The sequence below is a fragment of the Mastomys coucha genome, unplaced genomic scaffold (assembly GCF_008632895.1).
Source record: "Mastomys coucha isolate ucsf_1 unplaced genomic scaffold, UCSF_Mcou_1 pScaffold16, whole genome shotgun sequence".
NCBI lineage: Eukaryota > Metazoa > Chordata > Mammalia > Rodentia > Muridae > Mastomys > Mastomys coucha.
Window position 1 is genome coordinate 28,465,665 of NW_022196898.1, and position 25,836 is coordinate 28,491,500.

General features: G+C 41.8%; 1 protein-coding gene across 2 annotated transcripts in view; it reads left to right on the forward strand.

The window, feature by feature from the left end:
• Positions 1–25,836, forward strand: part of CUNH4orf45 (chromosome unknown C4orf45 homolog) — a 125,952-nt gene that overhangs the window by 39,590 nt on the left and 60,526 nt on the right. For both annotated transcript variants that reach the window (XM_031374133.1, XM_031374132.1), the window contains exon 2: positions 24,715–24,947. In XM_031374133.1, the coding sequence (XP_031229993.1) occupies positions 24,715–24,947 (233 nt within the window). The remainder of the gene's footprint in view (positions 1–24,714; positions 24,948–25,836) is intronic.

Sequence of the window (25,836 nt, forward strand, 5' to 3'; positions counted from 1 at the left end):
CACCCTACCCTTCTTTCCTCCTGCTCCCTGCCCCTCCAGTTTGCCAGGTGAGCTATTTTGTTTCCTTTTGTTTCTTTATCTGTTTTGAGTGTCTTTTTTTTTGGACGTTTCTGTAGCCTGAAGATGTCGCTTCCAGGGGCTCCAGTGTAAATTCCCCTAACCCTTGGGGAGATGCACTACTTTGTTTTTGTGAGTTTGGGGAGTGTTTTTGTTTTATCAATTTTCTTTATCTTTGTCCCCCCTTTCATTTGGACGGAATGGGAGGAAGTGAGGACTGGGTGGTGGGGAGGTAGCTTTTCTTTAGTTTTTTTTTTTTTTTTAACTTATTTCCAGGGAATGGGAATATTTTTTTAGTAATGTGTCATGAATAAAGTTGTTTTATGAAAAAAATTGGTTTAATGTTTTATTTTCCCTTTGATTTTGATAGATTGCTTTACTAGGTAGAGAATTGGGGCTTTTAATTATTTTCCCAGGGCCCTCCTAGATTTTAAATTTTTAGTTTACAAATCTGCTGATATTCTAGTTAATCCACCTTTGTAAGTGACTTGGTGTTTCTTGCTGCTTTCAGTATGATTTCTTAGTTAAAAATTATTTCAGGGTCTGGGGACACAGCTCAGTGGCAGATCCCTAACCTTCCACACATTGCACCAGGGATTCTGCCTACAGCTCTGAAACAGTTCCAGATCTTAGGGTATTTGGTACAAGCTCTATTCGATTCCTCAGTGGGATATCAGCTGAGAGAGTACCACTATGCCAATACCAGACTAGCCCATGGATGACAGTGGTCCTTTTGACTTCAATAACCGTTGGAGGATAAACAACCAAGGATAGTAAGGCATCATTTAGTTAATGATCAAGGATATGTGGGAGATAGTGTGGATGAGGATAAAGATTAAATATTAGACCAACACTGAATTATTTGAATGGTGGATAAAATGTCTTTAAATGAAAGTTGGGATGATGTTAGGGTATAAAGATCAATAAAGCTATGGAAGGTTATGATTAATTTAAAAGGAAGAGGGGCTAATGATGGGAGAAATAAGCATAGCTTTAAGAATAAGAGGGAGAAGCCGGGTGGTGGTCGCTCTTGCCTTTAATCCCAGCACTTGGGAGGTAGAGGCAGACTGACTTCTGAGTTCGAGGGAGGCCAGCCTGGTCTACAGAGTTCCAGGACAGCCAGAGCTATACAAAAAAAAAAAAAAAAAAAAAAAAAAAAAAAAGGAATAAGGGAGAGAGTGTATGACATGTGACTGAAGAGTACAGAGAAGTGCTTTATCATGGCCGTTCTAGTTTACATCCTCATCAAACAACCTCTCCATCATCTTGGGTAGGTTTTTTCCCTCCTGAGTCATTCTGACTGGGATGAGATGGAGTCCCAGGAGCTGTTTCATCTGTGTTGTCCTGAAGGCTAAGGACAATAAATATCTTTCAATTATTATTGGTTATTTGTGGGGTTTTTCTTTTTGACAGCTGTTCATTCTGTTTATTAGCGCATTTATTGATTGGATTTTCCTTCTTTCTATTGGATTTAGCTTTTGCAGTTCTATAACATGATATACACAGGTGTCTAAGGTGTAGTTAGCAAAGATGTTCATTGTTGTTCCTGATTCCTATGGCTGTTTCTTCACTCTGGTCATTATTTCCTGTGTTGTGTAGAAGCATTTTAATTTCATGTAATCCTATTTGTTAATTCTTGTGCTATTGGAATCCTTTCCAGGTTTACACTAATGTCTTTAATCCACTTTGAATTGATTTTTGTTCAGGGAGAGAGACACAAACTTCATTTCATTCTACAAGTAGATGCAGCTGAGCGCACACTTTTTTTTTTTTTTTTAAAAAATCTCTGTCTCTGTTGGTATGTGTGTGTTTTTGTCCCTGTAGGTGAATACTGGCTATGGTTGCCACTGTGTACTTATAGAAGTCAGAGGAGAACCTCAGGTGTCCACCTTGTTGGACACAGACTCTCTTGTTTGGCATTGTGCATCAAGGCTAGATCATCCCGGGATTATCCTGTCTCCTCTCATCTGGCCACTAGAGTGCTGTGCTTACGGACATGAACTACGTGTGGCTTTATGTGGCTCCGGGAGATCTGAACTTGTTTTCTCGCATCTGCATGAGTGCCTACTCACTGAGCAACCTTCCCAGTCCTCAAACACACTTTCTAATCTTTTCTTACTTGGTTCCGCTGTGACGTCAGATGTGCTCCCTGAACTGAATTATGGGATTTGGGAGCTTGTGGTCTTTCCTTCAGCTGACACAGCCACACAACCACACAGTTCACAGGTGGACTCACAAGTAGGAATCTCCTTGGATTGTTGTTTGTTTGCTTATTTAGAAATTACGTCAATGCAGCCCTCACTTCAGTCATACCATAGAACTATTGGCAGAGACGCATACACTTTTGCAGCATGCTGAGAGAGCTTAGTGGGAGATGCAAAGGTCAGAAGGTACGACCTTGTATCCTGGTAGGAGTCTTGCTCCCGGTACATACTCATCCTATTACAAAATAGTTTTTCAATAACCGCAACATTTTCTGTTTGGGGAACATTCCATTTTCTTCAATGCAATGGGCTAAGTAAGATCTGCCCTCCTACACAGCATCAATCTGGCTTGAATTCAAGTGAGAACTCTTCTTTCCCGATCCTTCTGTCTCTTTTTCCTCCCCTTCTCCTCTCTCCATCTCTTGCCTCTCTCATTACCCTCTCTCTTACCTCCCACCCCACCCTCCATTTTCGTGTATTGGAAGTCTCACAGGATACATATGATACAATTCTCAGGCTTGGTACTATGTTGTCATTCCCTTTTTTATTTAAAGACTCAGGGTCATCTGTATAGCCCAGGCCACCTTTAAACTGTTATTCTTCTGCCTCAGCGTCCCAAGCACTAGGGCCACAGATGTGTTCTGCCATACCTGGTGCACCCTGTGGGTAAAAGTATAATCATGCAGGGCTAGGGAGATAGCACGGGGTGCGATGTCTTCAGGCCCCAGAGTCTGCATGGTAGAAGGGAAGAACTGACTCCAAGTTGTCCTCTGACACCCGACACCCACACACACACCACATTAATTAAACTGGGTCCAATCAGCACAGTTACTTGACAAATGCAGACTGTCATGCTTTTCAGCTTTGTTACGAGCGTGTCACTTTCTGTGAACATCTTGAGTTTATAGTCATCCACTGTCTCCACACCAATTACATCATCCTTACCTACTTTCCACTTGGATTGATTACGAGCTCCATGTACAAAGTGCATACTTTTTCTTATGGCCTCATAACCCTGCTTGTTTGGATCTCCAAAACAATAGCGTTCTTTTGCAATTTGTCCTCTAGCTCCCTACTTTCTTTCTCTTTTTCCTGGGCTTGCGCTTTCTGTAGCCCTAACAACATGTCTTGTCTTTCTGCATAAAATCACTGAAAACATTGCTGGAGAAGACAAAGCTAACTCCTTCTCATCTCCTCTAATCAATTATTGATGATCAAAGCTTGAAAGCAGAATAGAATGTCCAGGTGGAGTACCAGTTAAACATTGACTGCCAGTGGCCTTTTCTCCAACGTGGCTCTATGATAGAAAACAGAGGACACCACAGTGACTGTAAATAATCCAAGGAATGCCTACCAGGAAACAAGAATTTGAAATATAGATTCCTATGCTTTTGTACATGTAGAAACGGGAATTTATGAACAGTTCAACTTAGAGACTTTAGTATGTTTTTTAACTAATTGGATTTCGAGATTCATCCTGTACCAAAAACCAATATGAGAATATTTGTTTTGCAAATTTTCCATAAGGCATTTTGTTTATCAAACATCTTTCTCACATGTTTTCTTAAACATACAAAAATGTAAATGGTAGAGAGAATGCCTGAGATACATGAGTCTAAGATTTTGGCCTTAGTTTTTGATGATTCTTGTGCTATTGATTGTGAGAGCATAATTTGAGACCCATTGGTAAGGCGAACGTGTCAATACAGTGCTGCAGAAGACACCATGCTATAATCACAAAACACTGCCGAGTATTGACATGAGCCACGAGAGGCAGCTTACTCCTGCTTTAGGAAGCCAATTAGGAACAGTGTCTCTTTCTGACTTCATATTCAGTGACATCACCTTGATAGTTTGAAATTGAATAGAGTCAGAGGGTTTTACCCCCAATCATCTAATTTTAGGGTGCTTAATCTGGTTGTTTTAGTTTTAGTTTTTCTAAATGAGCCATCTTGAGTAGGAGTATAAAGGAGTATAAAGAAGGCATACTCCTTTAATCCCAGTACTCACGAGGCAAAGAAAGGTGGATTCCTGTCAGTTTGAGGCAAGCTCTGTCTACATAGTGAGTTCCAGGCCAGCTGGGGCTCTATAATGAAATTGTCTAAAAAAGGTACAATCTGATGGAAAACTTTCTCTATAGTGTGTTTTTCAACTAATAACACGGCTGCAAGCTCTGTTCCTAAGCTGGTCCATGGAGTCTTGTTTTTTGTTTTTTGTTTTTGTTTTTTTTTAACATTTGCAGAGGTTCTATCAGGTATAGTATACTATATTTTGTTTCCTGTCTTTATCACTGTTTATTAGTTGCAAAATAATAAGTTTCACTGGTATATTTTGTAACTGTATATGATGTACCCCATCACCCTCTCTTGTGTCTCCCCACTTTCACAAGCTCCTTTACTTCTCTCAAGGGTTAAAAGTTGAAGCCACAGCCTTTTCCCTTGAGAGCTGCTTTTAAACATTTTACATTTATCTGATGTCTAACCTAAGGGGCTCTCTAATGCATTTCACTCATGTTTTAAATGATACATCTTGAGACCTGGCTGCACAACATAGCAATATTTTCTCAATTACAGTGTGTTGGAAAGGCTTGAAAAGAGTGGAATTTGTGAAACAAAGTATAATCTTGGATCGAAGGAGACAATGCACTATGTTCATACACTAAATGTCTGGACAAAGAAATAGCCAACATTTTACAAATGGGCATTAAAATTATACATGAAAATGATCATTGACCAGTGAATCCTCAATGTATGCCCCAGCTCACCATCATCTTCTGAGTAACATCATTGGCTACTTATAATTGGCACTATTAACCCTTCCAATGAGTTATTTCATTTAGATCCTTCAAACTTCTGTAAGACAGACATTTTTATCTCCCTTTTATAGATAAAGATACCAAGTCACAGTAACAGTTATCCAATCGTAAGAATCATTGTGAATATTGGACATCACGTGGTCATTGCTGGATGACCTCACACAAATTCTGAAACTTCAATAGACTTACAACGTCTGTATTATTATTATATAATTGTTATATTCTTAAATATATTTTAATTAAACATTAGGGGGAAATCCTGCTGTCATCACACCTTCCTGGGATGGTACTAGGGGATATGTTAAACACACACATATAACAGGCAAAATTCAGCCATTACCAAAGCTTACCTCTCTGATTCTATAATTCCCTGCAGTCTACCTCACTATCTTTGACATATTTTTATTTATCTGTTATTATGTTGTCAGTATGATAGCTCTGGCATTAAACATCCCTTTTATCTTAATTAGTACATAAAACGATGGACTTCGTTACTGTCACGAACATACATCATTGTGTGATGCTCAGATTTGCCCATCCTTTCTATCTCATCCCCAACTCTGCTGTCTTTCCTCTCCCTCAAATAAAAAAAAAAACTCCCTCTGCTTCTGCTTCTATATCATACATATGTATATATATATATATATATATATATATATGCACACACACAATGTAACGTATTTTGATACATATCATGTATACATATTTGAATCTGGATTCTGTATATGAGAGAAAATGTGACATTTACCTTTCTGAGTCTTGCATATTTTAACTAACATGATGACCTCCATTCATCTTCCTGCAGATGACATCATTCCATTTTCACTCCATTGCATATATGCTGCACATTTTCTTTGCCCACTTTTGTTGATGTGCACCTAAGCTGATTCTATAACTTGACTCTTGTGGACGGAGCTGCAGTAAATACTGATGTGCAAACAACCCTGAGGTGCAGATGTAGAATCCTCTAGGTCTATTATTCATTCCTAGGAATGGTACATCTGGGTGTTCTATTTTCTATATGGTAGTTCTACTTAAAATTTTTTGAAGACCCACCAAACTGTTTTTCATAATGGAACAAGTTTCTTCTGTTTTTGAGTGTTTCTTTTTTAAAAAGTATAGCCGGGCAGTGGTGGTGCTTGCCTTTAATCCCAGCACTTAGAAGGCAGAGGCAGGTGGAATTCTGAGTTTGAGGCCATCCTGGTCTACAGAGTGAGTTCCAGGACAGCCAGGGCTACACAGAGAAACTCTATCTTGAAAACCCAAATATACATACACACACATATTTCATTATCAACTAGAACAAACCCTGACAATTTCACCTATCATCTAGCAAAGTCCATAACTCATCATTCTTGGTCAGTGTTTTGTTCAAAGCCAAGACAATTATTCAAAGATGAATATTAGCTTGAGTGAGAAACTAGATACTATCAAAATGTCAGCTTGTGCAACATATCCTAGAGGGAGTGTAATCTCACTTTAAAAGGAATCCGACTGTGAGCCATTAGTGGCAGAACCCTGGGGAGCAGGTTTCAGGGTAGAGTAATGGGCTGAATGTGATGTTGTGGTGGCAGGGTGTGGCACATGTGTCCACAGCTTAAGCCAACAGCTTTTCCTCTTCAGAAATGTGGGGGCTCAAATTTGTTTTCTTTGTGTCTTGTGAATGAACCTTCTATACAGGTTGCTTAGGCAATCGTGAATGCACTAAACACCTCCACCTTACTAATGACATTACAACACCTTTGCTAAAATCCTAATGAGCCACAGTTATTCTTATCCACTGGCTTTATGTATCACAGTATTTCACACATTTCTAAGCTGTAGACTAGCACCATTCAATAGAAATGCAGTGGGAATCACACACAGACAATAAAAAAACCTAATAAACAACATTTTTTTTACATATTTTATGTGTGTGGATGTGTGCCTGTGTATATCTGTGTATCACGTGCATGTCTGGTGCCCATAAAGGCCTGAAGAAGCACTGGAATCCCCTGAGATTGGAGCTAAAGATGGTTGTGACCCACCATGTTGATGCTAGGAACCAAACCCTAGTCTTATGAGAATCAAACAGCCAGTGTTTTTAACTTCCAAAGGATCTCTCGGGGCCCATGACCTACATTTAAAAAAGAAAAAAAGCAATTAAGAATAACTATAATAATGTGTTTAATCCAGTATTTCCAAAATGCTATCATTTCACTAATTGGGAATCTAGTAATGGGCACTTTATAGTCTTTCTTTGGGACTCGTTAAAATGGCGTACCCTTTTCTTATCTGTCACACATAGCAAGTCACACATGGCTAGTGCTCCTTCATTGGCAAGTGCAGCTAAACATTTGTTCAATTAGGCTTGGGTTAATGTCAGCTTGGAGCATCCAAAGATCCAAACAACCCAGTTGATGGCTTTTTAAGTAAGTTTCTACAAGTATTAATTAAACATTCTTGACCTAGTAGCTTCAATTAGCTATGATAGAGTGCCTACAAGCTTTTTGAGGGTTTTTCTTCTTCTTCTTGCTGTACTGGATATAAATTTAGGCCCTTGTGCATGCTAGCAAAGAACTCTACCACTGAAGCATTTCACCAGTCCCCTCTTCCCATTTTATCTTGAGACAAAGTCTCACTAAATTTTTTCAAGCTAGTCTTGAATGCACTCTGAACCTCTGTCAGACTTAGAATTTGGTCTTCCTATCTCACTCTCCTGAGTACCTGGGATTATTGGCCTGACCCACTAGACCATCTTAGAAGTTTGCTTTGTACACAGAAAAATAAACTTAGCCTAGGGTATGTATATGTACATCTACATCTACATCTACATCTATATCTATATACATCTATAGGTAAAGATATCCATCTCTGTGGTTGAGTGCTTGTGTAGCATGTGCTAAGCCCTGTGTTCAATCCCCAGGACTGCAAAAGCAAAAACAAATTAAAACGAATTGTGAAATTGTGATATAGCTGCAAAATACCAGCATCAAGTTAGCAGCTAGAATTTCAGTGGTCTAAGTTTTGGCAATGCCTGCTGGGCTAGGAATCTTAGGATTCAGAATACAGCTCTTGGTTATTTTAATATTTAATGAATGAAAAGCAAGATAAATCTAGAGTAAATTAAGATGCCTCTGAATCCCATTTTGGTACCCAACATCTTCTATTTTATTCTAAATTAAAATATTCTCCACCATCAGCAGTCTTAGAATGCTAGATATTGGCCAGCTAGTCCTGGGGAATGGTGGATTAGACTATAGCTCTTACTGCTTAGGCCAAGTGATTAGCATTTCTAATAGCTGCAATCTATTTAGAATATGTAATTCTATTTAGATATGTAATAGAACATCAGCAGCACTAGGCATATGCCAGGCATAGGAGTAGACTTGAAGAACATATACTAACAATTCATGTTGACAACAGTTGTTTTGTTTTGCTTTGTTTTGTTTTGTTTTGTTTTGTTTGGATGAAGAGACCAAGGCCCAGCCTGCATTTGAAGCAGGTTATAAGACTATGGGGAAGCAGAGTTCAGATGGAACATGGCTCGCTTTCCTCCACATCATGATGTCATCAATGAACCAAAACAAATGAAAAGGGAAATGGCTGGCTGCAAACCACAAGAAACCCCAGGTGAAAGGGCAGAGTGTGAATTACACATCGAGGGTGATATAAATGCAGGCAGGAATAAAATGCCTCGCAATTTCCTTCTCGAGTAGAGATGAGAGGAAAATTGAAGAACCATCAAAAGCAATGGTTCCCTGCAGTGACCATAAATACGTGCTGTGCTGCAGAAGGTGAGATTTTAAGGGAAGAGTGGAAATTGACAGAGTGCGAAAGAGCAAATGTGTAGATGTGACAGATGAGAATGATTAAGGGAGCGGAGGAGAGGAAGTTACAGTAAGGCAGGTGCCCATTAGGGGAGTGAGACTGTCCACGGTCAGAAACACACTTTATGCAGACATCCAGGCAGTAAATGGTGTGAGTGAACTGATGCATACAGTTGAAGCAAATGTGCACTGTCCTGTGGAGAAAGTCGAGTTTGTAGATGATGCTGTACTTACACACAAGTTTTAAAAAATCTTAAAGAAAATCTTAAATCTGTATCTTTTACTATAAGTTAAAAAAAAAAAACTGACTCAGAATCTGTCATATGCAAAAACAAAACAAAACAAAACAAAACACACACCAGATTTGGAAACTGACTTGTGTATTGACCTATACATAAAACCTACAACTAAGGCCAGGTATAGTAACATATACCTCAATTCCAGCATTCTGAAAGCTGAGGCAAGAGACTCGACAGTGAGAGGCCAGCCTGAGCTACACAGTTGTCTAAAATGTCTAAGAAGAAATCTGTGTAACCTTGGGTTAGGGAAAGGTTTATAAGATGTAGCATCTATTGTAATTCATTAAACAACTATTAATACAATGGACTTCAAAAAAAGGAAAACTTTCTCTATAAGAGCGTGTTAGGAAGAAAATAAAAGTGCAGAATAGAAAAAAACTGCTTTCAAATTAGTCAATGAAAGGCTAGAATTCTAGGTCTTTAAGGAGCTCAAAAAGCTCTTGGTTGGCATCCGTACTGCCATGAAGCCCAGGCAGGTACAGCCATGGAAGCTCAGCTAAGCTCCTCTGCTGTGTGCACAGAAGGTGAAGGTATTACAAAGCGACAAGAGAAAGTAAGATTAGCTCTGTGAAGTCACTGCTCACTTGCATTCTACCATTTGCTGCTTCTCAGTAAAGCAAACATCAGCTCCACATGTTTTTCTTATAGGGTACTTTGGGCCATTTATTGTTTATTCCATAATTCAAAAGACTGAGAAATGCCGCTTCCTGTCTAAATTGCCCTCCCTGACTTAAGTCAGTCACTGCCATTAGAAATTGACAAGCCTTTCTTTTTACAGGCATTGTTTATCCTGGGACTCAGGGAAAGAATTGCTGTATTTTTTCCAGGCTAATTAGTGCCCATTTAATAAATTATACTTTTAACTCGCCAGTGATCCTCTTTAGGTCAAGGCCTACGTTTACAGCGGTAGATTTCTTTTTTCTTGTTGGAGTCAAGCTTATATTAAGTCAGAGGTGCATTCACTGCTCCAGTAGCACAAAGCTGGAAGGCCCTGGGCACACGCACAGCCGGAGCTGTCTTTCCTTTGACTGGGCAGTAATTGCAGGTCTTACTCAGAGTGTGACAGAGCATCACACCCCACTGTCTCCATGGTTTCCAGTTCTTACCTGATGGGATAATTTCTGATAGACAATTTGCTACACTCACCCTTTTCTTTTTCTTTTTTTTCCACTGGAAATTTAATTTTAAATTTGCATGTTCTCATTGGTCATTTATACAACTCCAATAAAATTGAAACCAGTTGTCACAGACTCAAATGAAGCCTGGAGAGACAGCTCAGCAGTTAAGGGCATCAAGTGCTTTTGCAGAGGACCCTAGCTCAGTTCCCAACACCCATGTCAGCTGGCTCATAACCTCCTGTAACTCCAGCTCCAGGGCATTTGATGCCCTCTTCTGCCCTCCAAGGGCACCAGCACTCACATGGATATACCCATACCCATAGATAAAAATGAAATAAATCTGTGGCACATCTTTAATCCCAGCACTTAGAAGGCAGAGGTAGGCAGGTATCTGTGAGTTCAAGGCCAGCCTAATCTAATGAGTTTTAAGACACTCAGGGCTATAGAGAGTGATCCAGTCTCAAAAAATGACTAAATACAATCAAACAAACAAATAAAAAAGATAATATATCTAAAAAAATCAAAGTCAAATGAGATAGGTCCTAACTTAAAATAGGATTCATTATTCTCATTATTTGTTAAGTGAAAAATATAGTCTTCAGCTACATGTGTTGCTCCATGGTGGAATGAATTCTTAGTGTATATCTAAGGTTTAATCTTTGTAACAACAAACAGCAAAAATAATTTAAAAACACAGTTTTGTAAAAATGTACTCATTTGTCAGTAAAACTCTGTATTTAAATGAAATACCTATTTTTGCAGTGATAGATATGACTAATTTAAAAATCTTGCTAATTAAAATATGCATAGAGGAGGCAAGAAATAAAAGTAAATAGGATGAGCCTTTTAGATCAGAGGTTAGTAAATGGTGGCTTGAGTGACAAGAATAGGTTTTATCTATACTTTTGTATGTATGAAGATGATCGTTCAGCTCAGGGAATATTATCATAATGAAACAGAATGAATGTAAGAGCCAGAGGAAGACGGAGAGTGTTATGGGAATCTGGCCTGCAGGCAGGAGATAATCACGGTAGGCTTGAACACACAGCGATTGCCTGTACAAGACCTGAATAAGATTGGGTGGATCAGTATCCAGTTATGGAGATGGAGAAGCTCATAAGGCTCCACCACTCCTCCCTAAAGATCTATATGCAACATTTTCTTCGGTGGTGTAGCCGCTGATAAGGAGGCCTTGCTCCTTAAACAACTTCACCCACATGTTCCTGGAAAGCATCCTAGTAGAACTCACTGTGTCACCAAAACAAAACAAAACAAAACAAAAAAGAAAAACAAAAAGAAGAAGACATGAGAGTGGAAGGAGGCTAATTCAAGAAAGGAAGGGAATTAGCTGGGCTGGGAGGAAAATGAGAGGTGGGGAGAATGACTATGATTCAAATTCATTATGTAGATACAAAATGACATAATGAAGCCTACTATGCTTGTTTTAGTTTGGGTTACTATGGCTATGATGAAACACCATGACCAAAGCAACTTGGGAAGAAAAGGGCTTATATAGCTTACACTTCCACAGCACTGTTCACCACTGAAGGAGTCAGGATGGGAACTCTCAAACAAGGCAGGAACCTGGTTGCAAGAGTGATACAGAGACTGTTCAAGATGCTTTTCTGTAATCATCTCAGTTTCCATTGTTAAGGAGAGTCCTAGACCTGACTTGGAACCCCTCTCCACATCTACGTTACACTTAGAGATGCAGGAAGCGTGCCCTGTGGTGCCCTCCCTACAGAGGATGGGCATGCTTGTTCTAATCCTGGTTTTTATGTAGGGAATTGCAGTTCAAATGTGAAGATTCTCATCAGCAACCACCAGCCAGAAGGAAGTGGAGCAATCTTTTTGTTTTTATTCTCTTAAGAAAAGAACTATCAACCCAGAATTTTATACCCATCTAAACTACTTTCTGACAGATTAAGGAAAATGAAAGGTATTTTCACATAAAAGTAACATAGATGTATTTTCCATTCAGCAGCCACCTTTCTAAGGACTGGTTATTGGAAGTCCTGAAACAGAATGGAAATGTTCCAAAGAAAATCTATGACAACAAAGAAGAGAGAAAGACAAGAGACCATGGGGAAATACTATTGTTGTATCATACTCCCTCAGGAGGCCAGTCCTTCAGTTCAGTACCAAAACAGAACAAACCACAGAAATAAATAAGAAAGAATCCAGAAAAATTCAGAAATGAAAATTATCTTAAATTCTATTTGAGATAATCAGATGACAATATGGACATAATTTGGAACTACAGAGGTATATCCAGCAAAAGCAAGTGTCAGGTAGGATGTGAAGTGAATTCTAATGGACTCAATGATGCATGCTAACACTGACCAGTAATCAAACCAGCCAAGCAAATGTCAGGCAGAAACCTTTTGATGTGCACTAGAGTTCTCTCAAACAATTAACCTTCTTAAGGATCCTTAGGCTAAGCAGCCACTGGTCAAACACTTCAGTAGGAAAGCCAATATGAGAAGCATACACAGAATTATAGGTTGGAACTCTGAGGATAGGCATCAGAGATGCCATGTGATGCTTTGCCTGTTTCAAGCAGCATTGAGAACACCTTACTATGTACCCGGTCCCAGTCAATGTGAGCAAAATTTGATAAGGCATGACTTCTATTTTTCTGGGTTTCCATTAAAAAGGCCATGTCAAGAAATGTCTACAGCTCTTCAGAACAGATGGAAGTGGCCTTGATACCAGGCTACTTTCAGGGCAGGGCCTTCACTATCACAAAGACATTACACACTGTTGTTAATCCCAAAGAAGGGAGGAGAAAGACCACTGGACCAAAACATCATGGCCAAATTAATTAAAGCAGTCTATTAAAGCAAGCTTTTTTTATTTGTGTACACAGGCTGCCTCACCCTAAGGTGGGGTTGGAGAGGTCACCAACATATGTGAGAAAGACAAGGCTTTTATAGTTGAGGGTAGGGGGCTTTCAAGTGGGGGATTTAGCATAAGAGGTGGGGTTACAGGAGCAGAACAAACAAGTTAGTCCTAATGGCCTCTTGAAACAAAGACATGGTTGCACAGTAGGTATAATAAGGTAGTCATGAACGGTCATATAACTTTTTGAAACAAAGAGGATTGCAAGATGGTTATAAAGCACTTTTGAAACAAAGACATGATTGCCATTCCTGGAACCATTTGTAGTTAAGAACTACATATACAGAACCATTTGTTAGTTAAGGTTACAAGTGGGGGGACATAGTCTAATCCTTGAGAAACAGAGGTTTAATCACAGACAGGAATGAACTTAGTTTGTCTTCACTATAAGATAGCTTTCAAGCCTAAGATGGAGGCAGGCGGGTTTTTCATTGTGAAAGTACTCTATCCCTGACCCACACCCTAATCCTGTGTGTCTGTTTTAAATCAGCAAGGACATCCTTTCTAGAAAAATCCCAGATAAATTCCTCTCTATTGTCTTCTCCGTGGTTGAGTTATTCATCTCTTTCAAAATCAAGTACAGACAGGAACATAAGAATCTTGATGACAGGCCTGGTGTGAATCAGGATTAACCCTGAGGCCTATGAGGTAAAGGCAAACACCCAACTGCAATGAGGTTATCTAACAGTTGAAAAGAGGGCACTGACCTCTAGGTAGTCAGCTACAAGACCTAGAGGGAGATACTCCTGACGCACACAAGCAGATTTTACCACTTCCCTTCTCTTCACCTTCTACAAATGCACAAAACTGGATGATGTCAGTACCTCTCCCCATTGGTTCTTTGTTGGTATGTTGTAATTATGTTGCTGGTTGTATGGTTATACTTGAGGACATCACTTTATAATGAAAGGATATGAAGTCACCCTCTTCACACAATGCAAGGGGGAGAGCAATTGCTGGAGTTCCCCAGGGCTTATAGTGTATTGTATGTCTCAAGCAGAGATGCACACTCTGCTGTAAGGCACACAAAGCAACCATTTCAGGTCTGCAGGCTAGACCATTCCTATGCAGCTATAGCCCCAGAACAGTCATGTACAATGACAGCCATTCAGAGCTCAGCAGGGCTGAGCTAGTGAAACCTAACTTGCATATGCTGGACTCGACACTTGCTCTAGTGTTGGAAGAAGAACCCAGGACTTCCAACATGTCAGGCACAGGCTCTGCCACTGAGCCACACCCTGCCCTAGAAATCAGAACTTTCTATATATATCACAGATCTTTTATGTGTCACCAAATATTATTCTTGTGTTTCTTAAGTCACTTGCAAAGAATGAGAGCCTTCTTTGGCAATTGCATCCATGGATATAATGTATTTAGTTGTGTTCCCCCTCATCACTCTCATTTTCTCTTGTCCCTAACCCTCCCTTTTCACTTAACCCTTTCTTTCCTCCAACTAGTCCCTGTCTCCTTTCCTATCATTTTGTGTGTGTGTGTGTGTGTGTGTGTGTGTGTGTGCTCATGACCTGCTGATTTAATCAGGCTACACACATGAGCAGAGCATAGGTGTGGGGCTATTTACCGAAACACGGACAGCTTACTTGTAGGTATACCACTGAGAATAAAAACATGTTCTTCCTCCCTCAACAATGAACTGCCAATAGCTCCTCAGGGAGAGGCGGGGCCTCCCAATTCCATCTCCTATCCGTGATGGAATGATGATGGGCCTAATCTCGTGCAGGTCTTGTGATCATAGTTTCTGTGAGTCATGCAATGTCAATGTCATGTCTGGATGACGTCATTCCACAGCTCTCATTCTCACACTGTCTTGTCGCCTCATCCCCAGAATTCCCCTGAGCCTGAGAGAAGAGTGATGCACAGGTCTCATTTAGTACCAAGCACAAACCCATCACTTATTTTCAGGATTTTCCATTGTTTCTCTGACCAAGGCTGGGGTCTGCCTGAAAAGCAGTAGTTGCCAAGGGTAGGTAGGTACATGGTCTCCCCAGACTAATATAAAAATGCTTCTTAGCATATATCAATTATACATCATTGTGCTTGATAGTTTTATGTCAACTTGACACAAGCTAAGGTCATTTGAGAGGAGGGAACTTCAATTAAGAAAATGCTTCTGTACAATGGGGCTGTGGGCTCCCTAGAGGGCATTTTCTTAATTGGTGATCAATGGAGGAGGGCAATTGTGGGTAGTGCTGCTCCTGATGGTGCTGGGTTCTATAAGAAAGCTGCAAGAGAGAACAGCCTTCCCTCATAAATCTCACCTGGAGTGGCAGTGTGGGCCTGTGAGGTGGAGCAAAGACACCCCAGAGAGGGGGAGGGGAGGGGAAGGGAGAGGGAGGGAGAGAGAGAGGAAGACAAGGAGAAGAGAGGGAGAGAGGGAGAGAGGGAGAGAGAGGGAGAGAGGGAAAGGGAGAGCGGGAGAAAGGGAGGAAGGGAGAGAGGAAGAGAGGGAGAGAAGGAAAGAGGGAGGGAGAGAGAGAAAGAGAGAGAAAGAGAAAGGGAGAGAGAGGGAGAGAGGGAGAGAGAGGGAGAGAGGGAGAAAGGGAAAGAGGGAGGAGAGAGGGAGAGAGACAGAGAGAGAGATGGAGAGAGAGAGGAAAGAGGGAGGGAGGGAGAGGAGAGAGACAGGGAGACAGAGAGAGAGACAGAGAGAGAAAGAGGGAGAGAGAGGGAGAGAGGGAGTGAGGGAGAGAGAGAGGGAGAGAGGGAAAGAGACAGAGAGACAGAGAGAGTGAGGGAGAGAGAGAGGGAGAGAGGGAAAGAGACAGAGAGACAGAGAGAGAGAGGGAGAGAGAGGAAAGAGGGAGGGAGGGAGAGGAGAGAGACAGGGAGACAGAGAGAGAGGCAGAGAGAGAGAAAGAGGGAGAGAGGGAGAGAGTGAGAGAGAGAGGGAGTGAGGGAGAGAGGGAGAGAAGGAAAGAGGAGAGAGAGAGAGAGAGAGAGAGAGAGAGAGAGAGAGAGAGAGAGAGAGAGAGAGAGAGAGACAGAAGGTGTCTCAAGGACAGGCAAGTTTCATAATAGGAGTACACAATGTCCAGCAGATGGGAAGTCCAGGTGTGTAGATAAATTGTTTATTTGTCAAAAAAAAACAAATAAACAAAAAACCACATTCTATTATATGTTGGCTTCTAAATATAGAAGAAATTTATATTCATTTCTAATATTTATTTTTGACTGTGATTCCCCTGAATACCAGCCACCTCTCCTCATTTAATATTTCTCAAAGCACTTCTCAGACTTGATGGTTGTGTGTGTGTGATGTGTGTTGGACTTGATGGTTGTGTGTGTGTGATGTGTGTGTGTGTAAAAGTGTTCATGTGGGTATGGATGTGATACTTTTTCTCCTCAGTCGTGAGGTTTAAAGCCAAAGCCTGATAAGATTAGGTAAGGGCTTTATCTCTATGTTTCTACAGGTGTTGATTCTACAGTTAACAGCCTGAGCTCCAACTTGTTAAGACTGGTTAGATTGCATTCTAGGTCTTTCTGACTCCAAAGCCTATTCAGTGCTACACCACCCTATCTTCTTGCTTTGGAAAAGCACTACAACCTACAACCAGTTGTGGTAGAAGTATTTTTAACTAACAGTGTTCTCCTTGTATAGCGCTTTGTGTTGTTGCCTCGTGCATTAGTTTCAAGTACGGGCTCTCAGCCATGCCTGTTGCCACTTGGGATCAGCTGATTCTGCTGGGAGAAAACTTCCCATGTGTCCATAGCATGTTTTACTGGCTCTTGGTGTCTACCCACCGGAACACAGCAGCATCCTTGACTCACTTGTAACAATGTGACTGGAGTTCCTTGATGGAGCAATTCACTCCACTTGATAATCCCAGACCTAGGGTTATGGAAAGCCTGTATTACGTATTTTAAAAATATAAAGTTGTAGAATATCTAAATATGGTAATTCTTTCCAAATAAACTTGTGGCATCTAGTCAGCTGTTAGTTAGCCGAGTTTGAGATGGGTGTGGCAGCCTCTTTGGAAGGCATGTACCACCACCGCCATTCTAGGAGTTACTTGGCAAAGTGGCATTTTAAGAGTGTACATAAGCTGACAGTGCTTGTATTATTAATTCAACTGTACTAAATGAGATTCATTGCATATAATGTGCTATCACATATTTTAGAACACAATTTCAATATCTAAAGCTATGTAAATCAGGTGTGGTGGTCCATGCCCTTAAACTCAGCACTTGGGAGGCAGAGACAGGTGATCCCTGTGAGTTCAAGATCAGCCTGGTATAGATAGGAATTCCAAGACAGCCAGGACTACATAATCAGACGCTGTCTCAAATGACAGGAGGAGAGAAAAAGAAGGTTATGTATTTTTTAGGATGAATATTGCAAGGTATTAATGATATCTAACAAAACCTGGTTATAAATATAAGAATACATGAATGCATGTAATTAAAAAACATTCTTTTGACTTTATCCTTCAGTACCTTATCAGAATAGGAAAGTTTAAAGCCGTTCTTAAAGTTTGATTGTTCATTATGCATTTAAAGAAGTGCTTATTTTTCTTGTGACATTTATCTTTAGTCTCAATGGAATGCAAAGCACTTTGCTGACCATTAAGAATGATCAGCCACATAGTAAGGCACGGTAACCTGCCTCTGGTCCCCGTTAGTGACATAGCAAGGCACAGTAACCTGCCTCTGGACCCAGTTAGCTAAGAGGCGGAGGCTACAAGATCACGTGACCCCAAGAAGCCAGCCTGAATACATCGCGAGAGCCTGAGATAAAGGTGAAGAAATTAACAGAGATAAATAAGACGTGGCTGTTACCTTCAGAAACTTGCACAGGAAGACTGCCAAATCCAACTTGGGCTTTGGAAGATTGGAGACCTTTTCCAGAAGACAAAGCAGCATTAACCAGGCTCCTGCTGCTATAACAAGTACTCGAGACAAATAAAGAGAGGAAAGGAAATAGTACTTCAGAGGCTGAGAAAGGAGGGTTGTCAAAATCAGCCTGGCTCATAGAGTGAGATGAGAATGGGACAGGCAGGGAGGAGAGAGACCGAGAGAAACATTATTTGGGCTCAGAGAAGCCGTAGTTCAAGAAGCTTTGATCCGGCTGTGGCGCAGTACATTCATGGTGGGGATATGTACTGGGGCAGGATGCTCACATCTTGCTGCTCAGAAGCAAAGAAAGTCAAGGGGCCAACAATCCCTAGTGGCATTTCCTTTCTTTTGGGGGAAAGAAGGGAGGGTAGTTCAAGACAGGGTTTTTCTGTATAGCCCTGGCTGTCCTAGAACTTGCTTTGTAGACCAGACTGGCCTCGAACTCACAGAGATCCACCTGCTTCTGCCTCCTGAGCGCTGAGATTAAAATCACTTTTGTTTTGTTTTGTTTTGTTTTGTTTTTCAAGACAGAGTTCCTCTGTATAGCCCTGGCTGTCCTGGAACTCACTCTGTAGACCAGGCTGGCCTCAAACTCAAAAATCCACCTGCCTCTGCCTCCCAAGTGCTGGGATTAAAGGCATGCACCACCACCGCCCGGCTAGAATCACGTTTTTAAAATAATAAAAAGTAAAAGACTTCTTATCTGAGTGGTGACACATGGTTTTAATCCCAGCACTTGAGAAGCAAAGGCCTCTGTGAGTTCATGGCTAACAGAGCTCTGTTACACAAAGAAACCCTGTCTGGAAACAAAACAAAACAAAACAAAACAAAAAAATACTTTTGAAATATAGCAAAGGAAAGGACATCAGAAGGGACAAAAAAGAAAAGAAAAATAAATAGACGCAGTGCTAAAGAAGTTTTTTTTTTCCTGCGTCCTTGAAAATTGGAAACTTGCAGGTGTGGGGGCAGCAGTCATTTGAACTGACAGCATCTGTCTTTCGTATGATTTATGCTGGGCCTGTATGGGACAAGTGTCTGTTGTCTGTCAGAGCTGTCTTCACTTGACGGTCCCCCTTCTTTGTGTATCAGGAGCCCTGCTGACCAGTGGTGTCTACAGACTTGGGCTAAGCAGGTTCTCCCACCCTCCAGAGGCTTTCAGTGGAAGCCTCTGGGGTAGGGAATGATCCAAACAAGAAGCCATCTCCCAAATGGGTTGCAGGAGAAGGAAGCAACCACCACATCGGGATACGACTGGTGGATCAACAGTTGTCAGACTGAAGTACAGTGATGCAGACAGGAGGCTGGAGAGGCTGCGCACTGCCTGACCTCAGGGTCAGGGGCTATCCAACAGAATAGTGATTCTCAGTGACATCTACCCCAGGCTACCAAGGGAAAGGCTACCTATCCCTACGCATTTCAGTGTCTGCTGCAAGCTTCCTGCTGCCTGCACCTTGGAGCTCGGCAGCATTGGGTTTTCCTAAGCCCGGCATAACTGCTCCCTCAGGACTGGCTTCTATCCTGCCTCTCAGACTGGTCCCTGCTCTCTCAGGTCTTCACAGTAGTTCAGGTTCCTTTTAAAGATGGCCGCTGGCCACAACCATCTGAGCCTCTGGAACGTCTCTGCTGGTGACCCATCCAACAGGGGAAGTCACTGTTTCTGCAAATGTCTAAATGGAACTGAGGCTGGGGGAAGCCATGAGCTTGTCCCTTGCATAGGACTGACAGACTTCACTGGAGCTAGGTGGCTTTATCTTTTGCATAAGCTTCTGCCTCCCTTCCTGGCACCCCAGGATTAGCCACCCTCTCTTCTGCGCATCATCCCTCTGTTTCTTTGCAGTTTCCAGCTGTCCTGTTACCTCCTTTCAGGGATTTCCAAAGCTCTTCTCTTCCTTTGAAACAGTGCTTATTTTTATATAACTTGACACTCTTCCTTTACCAACCCACAGAGCCAAAACCTACCAAGGCATTAAGAGTTGTTTTGTTTTCTTTTAAAAGGTTGTTAGAAGATGAAAAATAATGTCATAGCAAATGAAATTTATATACAAGTATAATCTTGTTACCCTAAAAGATTTTAGACCTCATGGCTTTTTAATCTAGCCTAGGGTATAAACGACACCTGGATTAATTGATTTAAATTTCTGTATGCCAAGACGCTTTTTACAATAGCTTAAACTGATAAAGTTTGACCACAATCATGTTGATTTTCTTTAGGAAGTTGATGAGATCAGAAGGAAAAGTGAATGTTTCACCAAAAACACTGACTGAGTATGCTTTTTATAGAAAACAAAAAACAAAACCAATAAACAAAAACAAAAAAAAAACAAAAATACCAAGGTTTCATCTGGGTGCTGGCTCAGCAGCTGAGAGTGCTTATTGCCCTTACAGAAGACTGGGTTCAGTTCCAGGAACCCATGTGATGATTCACAACCACATCTGTAACTCCAGCTCCAGGGCATGCACACATACATGCAGGTTAGACTCTCACACACATAAGATAAAAATAAATAAAACTTTAGAAAAGAAAAAGAAAAAACAGTGATCTTCAAAAATAAAGGTCCTAAATGAATTTGAGATTCATTTAAATAAAAAAAACCAATATGCAGTGAGTTTACAAACTAATACAGAAGAGTGTAAGGTGGGACAATGTACTATACATAAATGTTCACTGAGAAAAAAACTCAAAACATAATGACCGCTTAGGAAACACTGAAACAATCCTCCTAATTTACCTTTGGCTGTCTCACAAATGTCACAAGGGAAATTAGACACTGTAAAGATGCTTTTTTTAAGGAAACAAGAGTAGGGCTGGCTCCATGGTTGAGGCTATGTGCTACTCTCCCAGAGGACCTGAGTTTGGTTCCCAGCACCCACCCTGTAACTTTAACTCTAAGAGATCCAACACCGTCTTCTGGACTCTATGAGTACCTGAATGTGGATGGCACCTGCACATGACTGGCACACACACGGACACACACAAACACACACATAAAAATAAAGTAACAAATAATGTAATACATAATACAGCACCACCCAGTAATTCAGAATATATTCAAATGTATTAAAGACATGAAGGTTAAAAAGGAATAAAAGAAAATAAAAGTATTCTCTTTTGGCTCCTCTTCCAACCTTTCCTGTGTCGACCTGTCCTGGAATTTGGGTTGGGTGAGCAGATGCTGATTGGGTTTTCCAGGTCAGAGGCCCTGGAAGGGACTAGCCTATCATAAGCTCTGTGACTTTGCTGCTGGGGACTAGCTTCAGTTGTTGCTATTTCACATGCTTGGGGGTGGAATGAGCAACTTGTGAGGTGCGAGGTCTTCTCCAGGGTGTACTGAAGGATTTCTCCTAGTAAAGTTGCTGAAGGCTTTCCCTTAGTAAAATACTGTCATGGTGGGAATCCAGAGCCAGCCAGGTTGCTTTCACTTTAGCAATTTTTTCCGCATTGCTCTTCCGACCAACTTCTCCACCATCCATTCGGTGTGGATGGATGAACAAGTTGTACGTTGTGTATCTTAGCTCGCCTCCAGGTGCTTCTACGTCAAAAGCTGGGAGCACCATGAAGTACGTACATACGTGCATCCATGCGTGATTTATGTGTGACTGTGTGTGTGTGTGTGTTGTTATAGGTCTTTTTCATGTAGCCAAGCTAACCTCCAATTCCCTATGTAGCCAAGGAAGACTTAGACCTCCTGTTCCCCCTGGCTCCACCTCTGATACCTGGGATTTTTATGCTCATTTTTCATCACACCCAGGTTTTGCAATGCTGAGTGTGAAACCCAGTACTTGCATGCATGATAGACAAGCACTCTACCAGCTGGACTCGTTCCCAACCCCTCTCATAATAGTTCATTGGAACATGTGAATGCATAGCTATTGTTTATCTACCTGTTTCCCCGTGGCTGCTTTTGACCTGCAAGGGCAGAATTGAGTCGAAGAAAGGGATTTTAATGGGCAGAGAAACCAAAACATCTTCCTTTGAGGCCTTTACAGAAAAATCTTTGATGGCCTTTAATCTCAAAGAGTTCGGAAGGATTTGAAATTTGTTCAGAATAAGAAAACCACACACACACACACACACACAGACACACACGCACACGCGCACACACACACGCACACCACCATTCATTAGTAATCCCATCAGTTGCCAAGATACAGATAAAGAACTGTAATAGGTAAGACAAAACCTCACACTAAAAGGTTCACAAATCAGAGAGCGTTAGGGGCATGCGTTAAGGACTGTCGGCTACACACTGTGGTAAGTAAAACTCATTCTCCCTTTCTTTCTGGGAGGGGTCAACATACAGACACGAAGCCTGAGATTGCACAAGTGGGGTGACTTTCCCTGAGCCACACAGCCAGCTCTGGACAAAGCCAGGATTTCTGCCTACTGCAGTTAAACTCAACGGTGTGTTCTCAACTGGGTGTAGCTTTGTGGTAGAATGTGTGTGTCTGGGGGCCATCCCAAGCACCAGAAACCAAACCAAACAGAGCTAAAAAAAAAAAAAATCTCACAACCAGGTCCTTTTTCTTCTGGCTCAGGGGATAAACCCTGGGTCTTGTCTATGCTAAGCAAGCGCTCTTCCACTCAGCTACACCTGAAGCTCCACTTTCTTATTTTTATTTTATTTATTTATTTTTTACCATAACTGAAACTCTTGGCTATTTATTATTTCCCTAAACCTCTCAGCAGCTGTGGGATGAATGAAAGTGACCTCTACAAAACAAACAACAACAAAAACAAACAAAAAACCCAACTCTGATTCTCTAATTAGAAGCTTGCGTGCTTGCCTCGAGCTGTCCAGAGGACTAACTCTGTGTTTGTTGACTATCTGCAAGGTCAATGTTGCAGGCCCTGTTCCCATGTGCACTTGACCTGGGCCTTGGCGTGGCCCAGCACACCTTCATAGTTCGGTCCTGAGAGCAGCATTTAATAAAACATTTGGGAGAGACTGGTCTGCAATCCAGCAAGGCGACTCAGTTCTTCAGTATTTGACCCTCTTCAGAGATGGCTAAATGCTTCCTGTGACAATTACAGAGAGGAGACCTCAGCAGATGGAAGATGCCGGGTCTATATTTTACCAGTGAAACCCCCAAAACAGATAAGATTGAGGTTACACCGTGGTCACTGGGGAAATTAATTCCACCCCAGGTGAGTATGGGTGCCTCATGGGGAGTTATGGCGATGAGAAAACTGATAACATCTGCCAAACTTGGTTCTGGACAGTTCTCTTCAGAGCTTGAAGGGCATGGGAACTCCTCCAGAGACGCCTAAGCCTCAAAGTCCTTCCGTTGGTTACTGTTTCTCGTTGCTGGGACCGAGCCCCTGATAAAAACAACTTAAGAGAGGAGGGGTTTCTCTAAGTTAAGTTTAAGAAGGGACACCATCCATCTTGGCAGGAAAAGCATGGCTGCCAGCGCTGGTTAAAGTGTGTCCTCCGCAGTCCAGACAACAGACAGTAAGTGGACCAGGGCTCTAAAACGCCAACCACTTTCTCCAGTGAGCCTCCACCTCCAGAAAGTTCCAGAGCCTTTCAAAATAGCTGCGGACCAAGTGTTTAAACACTGGAGCCTCTGTGTGTGGGGGGTGGGGTGGGGGAAGAGGGGATGTTCCACAGTAACAGGGGCACTTGGCCCAAAGCCTTAGCTTCCTCATTCTCTGAAAAATCAAGCTCTGGATGAGTAGAACCACAGCCTTCAGCGGCAGTGTCTCCCGTTAACTGTGGTTGCGCTAACAGAAATGAAGTTCTTTGTGTCTCCAAACACACCCCTAATCTTACAGTCATTATGGCCCTGGGACTTTAAAACTCCTCCGCAGGCGCTGCAGACCCTGTTCTTCTGCCAGCGGCGGCATCCTTCCAGAAAGATAATCTCTTCCTTTGAGACTTTCACATTATCGACTTCCAAGGTCAGACCTGAAGGGTCTTTACCTGGACCTGGGATTTTTTTGTTTGTGTTTCTCATTTCGCTGATTGGTTTTAATTGTTTTACATTTAAAATGCTACTGTGAACTGCTCCTGCCCAGAGCCGTCATGTCTGGTATCACTGTCCTATCAAGTCGTGGTCTCAACTTTCCAATTGTTTCTAAAACATTTGGGAAGGCTCGAACTCTTGTTTAAGGAGTGCTATCTAGAGCAAACACCCCAGTGCCTGAAGGCTAGCCCTTGCCAACGTGGCATGGATGAGGGATTTTAGAATTGAAATGTGTCTAAAACTAATTACAACCAAAGCAGTTTGGGGGGTGGGGGGGGCATCAAGAGCCCGGCTTTGAAGGCGGCCTGGCCAGTGTGGGGAGCTTCTTTGCTTTGATTCTAAACAAAGAACCAATCTTTATATGTGCCTCCTTTTCCTCGATCTTAAACTGGGATGAGGGTTTAGCATCTATCTTCTACAGCTGCTCATAAGGATTCATCGAATTAGCCTGTGAAGGACTTATAATCAGTCACACCTAGGAACATGAAGAAGTGCCATATTGTTGATTCCACAATTGAAATAAAGGTGTTTTAGAAAAAAAGTGTGAAGAGGTTCCATCCCCGGGACCTTGTAAACTGGGCTGAGATACCTGAAACTGTGCACAGACCCATGAGCACGCACAGAAAGAGGGGGAGGAGTGGAGAGAGAGACATGTGGAGGTTTTAAACAAGCTTTTCTTTCTGTCTCCTTAAGGTCCAGACTACATAAAAGATCACTTGCCTAAAGTTCACCAGCATACCTCCTATATAGGAGAAAAGCGTCCAGCATTAGAGAAAACTGGAGATCTCAGATATTTATGGAGGCCTGCTTCAAACAGAAGCCTGCCGGCAAAGTATAAACACGAGTACATTGGTGGAATTGGTTGGGGGATACCACAGTACAGTTTCTTCAACAGATCAAGACTGGAAAGTGGCTTTCATATCCAGGTACAGCTCTTAGCTTCATGTTCTCCGTCGGCTCCTTCTGTTCTGACTCGAATTCATTTGCATCATAGACAGTACCAGGTCCCTAGTCACACTGAGAAGTGACATTTAAGGTTTGCAGGAAGGTAAGTGTTGGGAATTAACAAACTTACTAGCAACTTGCCCTTTTAGCTCTTTTAACAGACAAGAGGAGAGGTAGAAAGAAAATGAAGCTCTGTGCTGGGGGTAGGGAATATACCAGCGTCACGAGAGCGTGGGGGCATTTGCACATGTCCCCTGTGCTTGCACTGCTCTGTGAGTGGGCTGTGGTGCTGAAGAAGAAGGTGGTGCTGAATTTCATTCTGCAAAGCAAAAAGAAAAAAAGGAAAACAGTGTCAGATCTTGAATGTCACCGTGCTGAGCATGCAGTGTGAGTGATCAGGGCTCTACAGTCTAGAGCCCTCATCTTGTTCCCTTGGATGGGGTGGACCACAGCAGGTGCCCACACACTCATTTCGAAAACAGAAAGAAGCGAAAGTGATTTTAGAATCAGTGTCTGAGAATTTGAATGTATTTACAGACAGGCTTTAGCACCTTCCCTACACAGTGGCAGAATTTCCAGATTTCCTCACATTGTTTTTTGAAATTTGTTGCATGTGGTGTGCATGTGAGGTGTGTGGGGAAGTGGTATGGTGTGTGTGTGTGTGTGTGTGTGTGTGTGTGTACATGTATGGTATATGTGTGTTGTATGGGGGGTGTGTGTGTGCATGTGTAGTATATGTGCATGTATCGTGTATATGTGGGTGGTGTGCATGTGTCATATATGTGTGGGTGTGGGGTGTACCTGTGTGTGTGTGTGTGAGTGCATGTGTGTGTGTGTGAGTGCATGTGTGTGTGTGTGAGTGCATGTGTG